The sequence below is a fragment of the Gloeophyllum trabeum genome, assembly GCF_000344685.1.
Source record: "Gloeophyllum trabeum ATCC 11539 unplaced genomic scaffold GLOTRscaffold_00020, whole genome shotgun sequence".
Taxonomy (NCBI): Eukaryota; Fungi; Basidiomycota; class Agaricomycetes; order Gloeophyllales; family Gloeophyllaceae; genus Gloeophyllum; species Gloeophyllum trabeum.
In genome coordinates this window covers 200,432-210,616 of record NW_006920429.1, presented here as the reverse complement: position 1 = coordinate 210,616, position 10,185 = coordinate 200,432, and the positions used below count along the sequence as shown (strand labels likewise).

The 10,185-nt window shown below is 50.7% G+C and overlaps 2 protein-coding genes across 2 annotated transcripts; one reads left to right on the top strand and one right to left on the bottom strand.

Moving 5' to 3' along the window:
• Positions 1–2,155: 2,155 nt before the first annotated feature.
• Positions 2,156–5,241, bottom strand: GLOTRDRAFT_20361 (uncharacterized protein; the record flags this gene model as incomplete). Its single annotated transcript, XM_007872796.1, has 8 exons — positions 2,156–2,830; positions 2,858–3,430; positions 3,650–3,746; positions 3,809–3,984; positions 4,074–4,209; positions 4,261–4,489; positions 4,537–4,738; positions 4,786–5,241. Coding segments are annotated over 8 exons (2,544 nt in total), but the record flags the coding sequence as incomplete, so codon positions are not given.
• Positions 5,242–6,383: 1,142 nt separating this feature from the next.
• On the top strand, positions 6,384–9,409 carry GLOTRDRAFT_133881 (uncharacterized protein; the record flags this gene model as incomplete). Its single annotated transcript, XM_007872856.1, has 9 exons — positions 6,384–6,894; positions 6,947–7,331; positions 7,396–7,759; positions 7,822–7,962; positions 8,015–8,089; positions 8,152–8,556; positions 8,611–8,793; positions 8,859–9,017; positions 9,068–9,409. 9 exons carry the CDS (start codon positions 6,384–6,386, stop codon positions 9,407–9,409), a joined length of 2,565 nt encoding a protein of 854 aa, XP_007871047.1.
• Positions 9,410–10,185: the final 776 nt, after the last annotated feature.

Here is a 10,185-nt window from a genome sequence, read left to right as displayed (position 1 = left end):
TGTCCTCAACGAACTGTTTGGGACAATGCTATCCAAGAAGCCACCGAAGAGCAAGACTACGATGATGGCACTCTTGTGGACCTGGACGGTTCGGTAACCGGTCATGACTAGGAAGTTTGGGTAAACTTCGACCATAGGAAGGGGGTAATGTTATGATTTTCCCATGCTTATCTCATTCCATTTCCATTCCGAGCATTGCTATTGGACAGTACCTTTCTCTGAGTAGACCTTCCCATGGACGCCATCTTCTTCTCACACGTTATCTCCCTTGACTCACCTTCTACCAATGGGCGCCCTTGTATTTCTCATTTCTCTGAGTTACGTTCTCACAGGATGGCTTACGCGTCCTTTCTTATTGTTCTCTTCTTTGGGTATTAACCCCTATACCAGTTACTATATATACTGTAGGAAAACCCATGTATTCCTTAGTTCAACCTCCTGTTGAATACAGCGATTACCTGGACTCTTGACTTGACCGTTGGCATTGGCCCGGCCAGACCTACCTTTCAGTACGCTTACTGAGGTAGTGACAACATAACTGTTGGCACGTGGCCCAGTTATCTCAAGATGACTAGTTAGGACATCGCTTCCTAACAGGAGGAGCGTCCGATAGAGGGACTGTGGGCGCAGGGCGAAGTCGGCTTCCAAGTCCTCGTCAGGACAGATGGAAAATGCGTGTGCCGCGGGGACCTCTGCAGCATTGTTAGCCTGGGTCTTATTTATCTACACACAGTACTCACAGAGCTCGACTTGTACCTCGTCAACGCAGCGTTGTAGGGTGGCATTGAGGGCGGAGGGGTATCGTTGCGAAAGCCTGATGGCCACCATCGGGCCCTGCTCCCTTTTGCTCCTGCATCATGGCATCATGCCCCACCCTAGAGCCGGGGCGCTGGGGGGGGTATCCTTCCTCGCCCCGAGATGGGCCGCCTCGTTGTCCTGCTCCTCCTCCCTCGCACCCGCACCCAATACTCCGTAAGCTCCCTAAGTCAATGACAAGGGGCCTCGGCTGGATCCCAACGTCACCCTCGTCCCCAGTACACCCACTACGTCACCCTCGGGCGTTGCGACATCCAATATCACGTATCGCGAAGGCAATGGGAAAGTACGCGGGCGCGACAGGAGCCACCGCATGGTGGGGCACTCGAGCACATCCACAAGGGGGGGTAGAGCGTCTCGCGGATGAACTTGATCACGGGTGAGCGGGGCGTCAATATGGATGGGGAGGGCGGGCATGGGATCAGCACTTTCGGGTTGAGGAACTTGGGCCGGTTGGGGAGAGGAAGCCGTTGGATACAGTCGAGGATGGAGGATGTCCATGCGTATGCGGGCAGGGAGAGCCCACCGTGGACAAGGCGCACCGTGGACGAGGCGCACCTGACAAGCTTCGGGCTCGCTGCGGGGCAGTTCTCCATCGCGCTCATGCGAATGCGCGGGCGCGTGCGCGGGCGTGTGCGGGCGTGTGCGGTGTACATCGTCCCCCTTCCCACTCTCTCTGTCCCGCTGGGCAGGTGCTCATCCAGACGGGGACATACATGGCGCGTTCGCGGGCATCCGGACCATGCTGGGCGATTGATACTGAGGTGCGCCAAAGGGCGAATACTGGAGTTGCGCGGCATGAGGACGAGACAAGACGGATACAAGACGCACCTTCATACGCAGGGATCCATGACCAGACTGCTCTCCGTGTGGCGATTCGATGCTCCTGGTGTGTGGTGATTCGAGAGGCATCATGTTGGCGAGCTCAGAAACGAGTGGTGAGGAATGCTAAGTCTGCTAAGTCAGTCATCGGTCACAACTGCGGCGTTCTCCGGATGTCACATTCCCGTGTCACATCAGCCTCAGTCATTGCCCAGTGGTCGACGTATGGCAGTGTAAGCTTAGATATTTGTCTCAGGTGTTTATATGACAAGATAACTTTCACTTCAGCATAAAATCTTGACAGGACAGCACGATAGACAAATCCTATTGAGCACCAGCTTGAAGCCACTGACCGTGACCAGGGTCACACAGTTACTGTGGCTGTGTCTCCCATAAGGCGGGTACAAGACATTCTATGGAGGTCTCAGACGCATGTAAGCTCGAGAAGAGGTACATAAAGTAGAGTACGACACATAAGATATTCTGGTAGTGATTAATACAAGTGCAACAGCTTGAAGCTGTGGTGGTCAGCATACTTGTTAACATAGAATAGACGGAACCTATCCAAACTATCTACAGCACTGATATCATGAGGAATATTTGTTCTCCCATACATCGGGATAAGGTGGGTAGCACGGAGTATGTGGTGTATTGGGATGATCGACAAAGCAGGGCGACTGCCCCAACTGCCTGCACCACGGTCAACCACCCACATCCCTGTATCCTCATCCGGCTGACTGTTCACCCACTCAAACCAATGGACGAGTGCACATTGGTATTGCTTACCACCAAACTTGAAGGAGAAAAACATAAAGATCCTTGCAACATCGAAGGGTGGAGAGGGTGAATCTTCATCTTGTATGGTTTGTTTAACAAAGGCGCAGTCAAAGCAAGGAGCACCCTTGCGCCAAGACAGTGTGGCACGGATATGCTCACGGCGCATCCCTTGAATCCCTGATAAATCGCTAGGGGCATAGAATGTAGCAGCAGCGGAGTGGTGGATATAGATTGGGTCAGAAAAAGCTGGTAACTCTGCAAGGTGTGATAGTGGATTGGACGTGTTGATTTGGTCACGAAGGAATCCTCGTAGGAGGGCGCTGAAAGTTGGTGTTGGCAGGGTCATGTTGGAAGGGAAGCAAGCAGGGTTTAAAGAGTGCTGCCGCACTGAGGAAACATTAGCGAAGCCGTGCCACTAATGAAAGAGATGAAGGTGACGTACTGGAGCGAGATGCAAGTCTGATATACGCTGGTGCCCAACTGGGGCACCGTCATCTAGACGCCGCTGGAGGGACTGTTTTGCAACTGGAGCACCATTATTGTTATTCTGGGTGCACAACAGGGAAGCAGAAATACCTGTTGAAACATCTTCAAGCATCCCTCGGTTGACAAAGTCAACACGGCTAGCTGAAAGTCCATCCAGACGCTGATTTGTAATCAACATCTGCCCCAATGCTTCGAATCGGTTGGAGCGGCGCCAGGGCTCCTTCACCGCTTTGATATGCTTAGACTCTGTAATTGAAGAGCATAGGCCATTGAGAGCGCCAAATTCCCAAATGCAGTCATAATAGTGCCTGACAGAGTGTTGTCTTGGCAAGGAATAACTGTCCACTCGAAATCCTTCTTCCTCAAAAACTCCTCGGTAATCATGAAATCGTTCCATGGCTTCTTTGAGATGGTCTAGAGTCTCAGGGGTGTGGAGATCACGACGAGCAAGATAACAGAACTCCAGGAAGGCCCGCATTGTCCGCACAATCTCAGTGGGGACCAACCCGTCAATAGCAGGAAGGTATACCTGGAAATCAGAATTTGTAAAAGTCTTTCTGGAGGTGTATGTGCAGGTGCGGGGTGGGGTCACATTCAGCGGTACCCATGACTTCGCAGGTTTCGAAAACACGTCGTTCAAAGTGTCGATGTGCTTCCGAAACTGCGGATACCCAACCTGACAACATTTGGTATGGGTAGGCACCCGTGGATGTACACATGCAGTCATATAAAAGTAAAAGAGAAATACCTTCATCAGAGCCTTCGAATCATCGCCTGTCCACTGCTTAAAACCACGACCTTCAGGAAATCTCCTGAGACCCGTAAAGGGTGGCGCAGCTGCAATGCTATTTGAGATGAGGTGATCAATGGTTAAGGCGGTGATGTGGAGGTGCCCATATGTACGTACCGTCGGTCAATTTCTGCTAGCACCACCTCTGCACCCGCAGCCCCATGTTTGATTTTGAGGAAGTCGCTGATCCACTCCACCAAGTGATCCTTAAATGTGCCTTTGATTAGTTGGTGTAAAAGGTCAGGAGATAGCAGCTTGTGGATATCGGCACGGGGGAAATCATTTGTGAATGGCTGAGAAATGCGTCAGTACAGATTATGGTTTCAGCCTGGTACCCTTATGGGTTCCGTAACCTGTGACTACCGGAAAGGAAGAAACATACCACAATATCGCCAACAATTCCATACTCATCCCACAACACACCCAGATCCAGTGTCTCGACAAGCAAGTCTGTATGCTCGCATGATCGCCATGTACTGGGACCATCCCCTTCCAAATTACCCCTCCGAGCCGTACATCTTTTGGAATGCCATGATCAGAGTAGAAGTAGGGAAAAGTAGTCAATGTACTTCGGACACCACCCTTTCACAATGCAGGCAAGGAGTGCTTGCTCCGGATAGTCTGCGATATATGGCCCAAGTCCATATATAATGCGACGAAATGCGCCGTCAGCACAGAACGTCACCTCTGGGATAGTCATATGAGGCCTGAGGCTCTCAAGTATCTTCGAGATGGAGGTATGAAATAACTGTCGCCGGAATTTGCGGAACTTCACATCATCTTTGTGCCGCCGATCCGCTTTATGATAGTGAGTAGTCTGATCTTTATTCGAAGGATCAACATACTTTTTGGGATGGCTAGGAATCCAATCACAACACAGGCATTGCGATGGGCCCGTTGCACAGAATTATGATGATTACCAAGCATCATATAGAGAGGGTAGTATTCATTGTCTCCGGTTGCGACAGAGACAGTGGTCTTGTCACTTCCAAGGATCACCGGGACAAAGGCAGATCCATGCGTAGTCGGATCCTCAGCAATCTTGGTCTAATTGGATAAATATATGTTGGGGCAGATAGTGGAAAATGACGTACTGAGTGTCTCCATGCCCAGTCCCCAGACATGAAATCTTTCAACCGTCTTTGACCATCCGGCATAAACTCTTGCTTGGCGCAGTAATCCATTTCATTTTCATAGTCCGGATTTGCCAGCATTTGTCGGGCCATCTTGAGTGGATCACGGTACCAGACCTCATAGCCTGCTGTCATCCAGCTGGGAACGTCTCTGTGAGGCTGAGACCCAGTATACTTCACCGTGAATGACTCCCATTTGACATCGTCCATTACCGTGGCATCTATAGTCTTGTAAAGTCGACGTGCATCATGAAATGGTGAATCACCACCATATTCGGCTGCGTCCCTTGCCCATATGTTCAAGAGGGCATCAATCTTCTTAGCAGACATTTGTTCCTTGGTAAACAGGAAGTCCGCCAACTCAAAAGCAGTTTTATTTTGGAAAGGTGCCCACGAACTGCCAGATGGTAGAGGGGGTGAAGATCTGGGGGACGGTGCACCTGATGGAGGCAAACAGGCATGGCCTTGGACTGATTCTGATTCAGCCAGTGACGGGTCTGGTGGCAAAGATGCACCTGATTCGTCACAAGGGATACCTTAATAACAGGTCAGAATACTGGATGCCAGCAGTACAATAATCCTTGAAATCTTACCGTTCAAGTGAGGGTGATAGATGACTGTAACCTTGCCCGATTCATTCCCAGTTGAACCGGTTAGTTTGGTGCTGAGGCCCGGTGGATGGCTATGTACACATTCCTCATTGTCCAGTGGATCTTTGTCATCCAAGAATGCTTCGTCGTCATCACTGTCCTCTTCGATTGGAGCGAAGGGGTTGTCATCAATATAGTCGTAGAAGTTGGGATGGAAGATATTATCAACAAAGTCCAGTGCCATCCCAGATGGTGAAGATGGGGGACCTGAGTTGTGTTCGTTGTGTATACCACTGGTCCGGGAGGACGTGGCAGCATCCCCCTTGGCCACTGGGGTTGTTGGATATATATTATCGGAGGGACTATTATCAGGACCAGCAAGTTCCCGGACAGGCTGAGGTTGATCCACTGAATGTGATTGCCCTTCAATATCTGGAAGAGTGGCTGAGACTGCTTCCGCTGCCACATGCAAGGCGCGCGGTGGAGAGGCTCTGAATAAACGGTTGAGCACACCCGACGGTCCAGAAGTTTCTGCTGGAATGTGTGCAGCATTTTCGGGAGGCCTGTACGGATGCACTCGCTGAGTGTGCTTCAGTAAACCTCCAGAGCTACGGCAAACTTTATTGCACACAGTACACTTGAAGGCAGGAGAATCGACTCTGCTGGGCGAGAAGAGGTATGGAAACTTAAGAGGCATAATGTTTGTTCCGAGTGAAAGGGTGAACAGAATATTTGAGTGGGGTACTAGACATGAACACCACTGCCGCGCAACAGCCTGTGTTCTGTGTCTGACTTAGACGGATTTACCTCCAGAGCACATCGCACCGGCAATGTGCGGGTATGCCGTCATGTTCAGTCTCCAAGTAATTCCCGTCTCTCTCTAGCCCGCCACGTCGTTTAGCATCAACTCTGTTCATCCACACAGAATACAACATTCCCTCTTTCATAAGAATAATCGTGTCTTTTCTCATGGCCCCACCGACAAGGAGAAGCATGAAAACCAAGGCCAGCACCTTGCTCGATGAAAGGACTGAGCCGGAACCAGTGAAGAAGAGGCAGCGACGTACTCCAGAAGAGATCGCAGCCGAGAAGTTGAAGGAGGAGAAGAGGGAGCAGCAGCAGCGAGAGAGAGAGAGAAAAAAGGTTGAGAAGGCGGAGCAGGATGCGGAGGCCAAGAGGGTTAGAGAGGAGGTCAAGCGAGCCCGAGAGGAGCAGCTTGCCTTGGACAAGGAAGCAAAAAAGAATGCCCGAAGCGCAAAGGAAGAAGCCCGGAAGGCTAAGGAGCAGGCCATCATAGAGGAGGAAGAGATGCGAGAGGCTCGATGTACGACGATGGAGCTGAACGTTGCCGCCTTGGAGGAAAACCAAGCCCATGAGCAGGATGTCCGCAGGGCAAGTCGTGTGGGCCATCTGACTGAGTACACGGTGCGCCCACTCAAGCGTTCCTATGCCGTGGCAGACTTGCATGATCTCGCAGAAGGTAAATCTGAGTCGTCCACTTGTACAAATTCATTACTGAAGATCTTCAGCAGATGAAAACACACGTACCAACCTGGCGCCTCTCAAGCCTCAAGGCAAAGATGTCCTCGATCCTTCTTCTGATGTTGAAATGAAGGACCTGGATCGTATGAGTGAGCGGTTGGTGTCTGATCAAGGGGACACCGACATTTCCGAGATATCTGAAGGGGATCGCCCACTTCAAATGCGGAAGAAAGCTAAAAGGGGTGCTTCAAGGCCACAATCATTCCGGGCCTCAGTGGAAGAGAAGTGCAAGAAGCTTGCTGACTCGGGCTTGCATCAGGACGGCTTCTTCTCTTCCGGCAGTAATTCAAGTAACAATAACAAGGGTAAAGAGCGAATGCTTTCCCTCGCTACTATGCAGAGGGGATTCAGAGACAAGATTCCCAGCCAGCATGAGTACGCTCCTTTCCAATTATCACCATCAAGATCCATTGATCTTCACATGTGATTGCATCTTTAGGTCCATTTCTGAACGTCAGGGCCCACAACCCTCGGATGGGTACTCCATTGGAGAAAAGTATGATTGGGCAATGTTCACGTCAAGCTCTGTGCTCGGGGGTCAAGCAGTTAATTCCCCTCTGGTAGCTACTATCCGACGACCTGCTCTGGCAGAGGCACCCAGAAATGGCGTACTGAGAGCACCAGCATTGTTCGCAGCATATCATAGCTCTACTGATACTTTTGGGAATCCAGTCGCCGGCACCAGTGGACTCCAGGAGCCTGATTCTGACCTTGACTTAGAAGATATGGACCGTCTCATGGACGATGAGATGGGTGAGCAAGAGGCTGCCAGGTCATCTCCGGAGAAGACGCCTGTTGCACGGGTGGCCCAGAGCATTTGTGACTTTATCCATCTGAGCGAAGCCCACCTCTTACGTTATTCCAGAATTCTGTGGCTATTGTCAAACCACCCATCAGGTCATCCAAGCTGCACTCCGATAGTTCCTCGACCATGAATGCGGAGTTAAATGATAGCCTGCTGATAACACCAATGCCACCAAAACCGCGAAGACGTACTACAGCACTGGTAAGCATCTATGTTCCTTGATCCCATCATCCCAGCTTAATATCTATATTAGATGGCCTCAAGTGTTGTTGACAATGACGAAAATCGTGCCGCTCCCCAAGACAAGCCTGGGAAGGCTAAGACCAAGGTGAGTTGATGACTCTACACTGCGACCATTATGATCATGTTACGATACTTTGCAACAAGCAGTCCGGAGGGGTGCCTGCGGTACAAGTGAAGAAGGACCCGCAGGATCCTAGCATAAAAATTCCCCGGAGCATCTGCAATGGCAAGGTAATTGTGATTGATGGTGATTCAGATGAGGAAGTCATCGCCGGGGCGTCCGACACTGAACCAGACTCTGGTTCTGCCCTCCCGGTTCAGTCGACGAAGGGTAAGGTAAAGAATGGCCATTTGCCAAATGGGATCGGCACAGATTCCTTGTGGATCTCAGCATTCATCGGCACCGTCCTGAGATGGATGGGTACTCGGGAGAGGCCCTGGATTATGGATGACAGCCAGTTGGTGCCCGTATATCAGGCTGTGTACAATCACGTCTTTCGGAAGAAATATGGCCCAATGACCATACAGGCCAAAGACACTATCTATACTCGGGTAAGCTGTGATGCTTTACTTGAACTTCGGACTCCTCACACTTGCTGCTTGTAGACCAGGCAGAAGATATACGAGTGGCGCAGCGGCTTTGGTACTGCTGCAATATCAGTTCTGGATGCCTATTTTCGGGAGCACGCTAAGGACTTTGCCACGTATGCTGACCGTGTCAGGTTTGCGGACCACCAGTTGGATAATTACCGGTTTGTTTATGCGGATACGAGGAGTGCTGTCTACAAGGTACTCTAGCCTGTTGATCCTGTCTGTGTCATGTGTCATACTAACCTTCTCATCGTGATTCTTAGGAGTGGACTGGGTGTTGGCGCAGCCCATTCATGATAAACACCCTTTCATACCACTATACCCATTTTAGATCAGGTATGGATGTCCTCATCCCTCAACTTCGTGATGAAGACGGTGAGGAGCTGCTGCCGATTGGGGCCATTGCACTTGTTGCATGTGCCGTAAGTGGAACGTTTGTCAGCATATGTCAGGAGATACTGATGCTTCATAGTTGGAACGTGCCTTCATGCTGTGGCGGGACCGACAAGTGGCCATATCGAAGGTAGACAAGAAGACCATCCTCTTGCCAGCAAAGTCCGACTCCGATTCTGGTAAGAGCGAGGAGCCCAAGTTTACTGGCAAAGAATGGAGCAAGACAACGCGTGGCTGGATGAAGGGTGTGATGAAGGCCGCAAAGGGTTCAAGGAGCCATGCTCGAAACCGCGAGAATCTACTGCATCTTATCCGGTCCGCAATGTCAGCTGCTCAGCCCATATCCCGCCATCAGCCCGCTCTGGAGGCATACGACTCAGACAACGACCCGAGGGCTATGATAGGGGACTCAGATGCATAGCGATGCGGCCAGGTATAACATTTATAAGTAAGTTGTGAGAATAGGTTTATGATTGCCTACTGATGTTGAACCCTCTAAGGCGCTTTCCTGGGTCGTTCCCTCCCGGTTTCACCTACTCGTCATTGGTTGCCTACTCGTCATTCATCATCAGCATTCACGTTCTGGTCACTGCTCTGACTCAAGATCTCGTCCTAGTGGTCTGCACATCTTACGTCTTATGGGCAGTAATGGGTGGACTGCGAAGTCAATGATGCAGGTTGTCACCAGCCCCCTTGCGCCCTTTGATGTATTTTCTAGATGTCTGTATCTTCATCCTTTCGCTAGTTGTTCTGTCTTCTCTCGTGTCCTATACTCTGGTGGCGGCCGCCGGCTGGTCTCTGTCTCCCACCATTTTGCATGTCTTTTTATCTTGCCATCTCGGGTTGGATGCTGTAGCTACTGGTAAAGCTCGTATAAACGACCCTTGTCATTAGGCAGCAGAGCTGCAGGGTTTATATACACTGTGGCCCATAGGCTGACTAAGCTACGTGGAATATCTATAATCCTACTGAGCTCCACCTATGATGTCACTGACCCACATGAGCTCCGTGCCTTTGTACAATAGTGGAATATACCAGAATATTCCAGAGGGTTCTGGTACGTTCTGGTACGTTGTAGAACCTGGCAGCTAAGTCAGCGCCTAGTTCAACACTCCCCCTCGCTAAGTGCCGCGGATAATCGCGCACGCAAGCGTTGGGCTGACTTAGATTACTTGTAGAACCTAAGTCCAAGTTGCG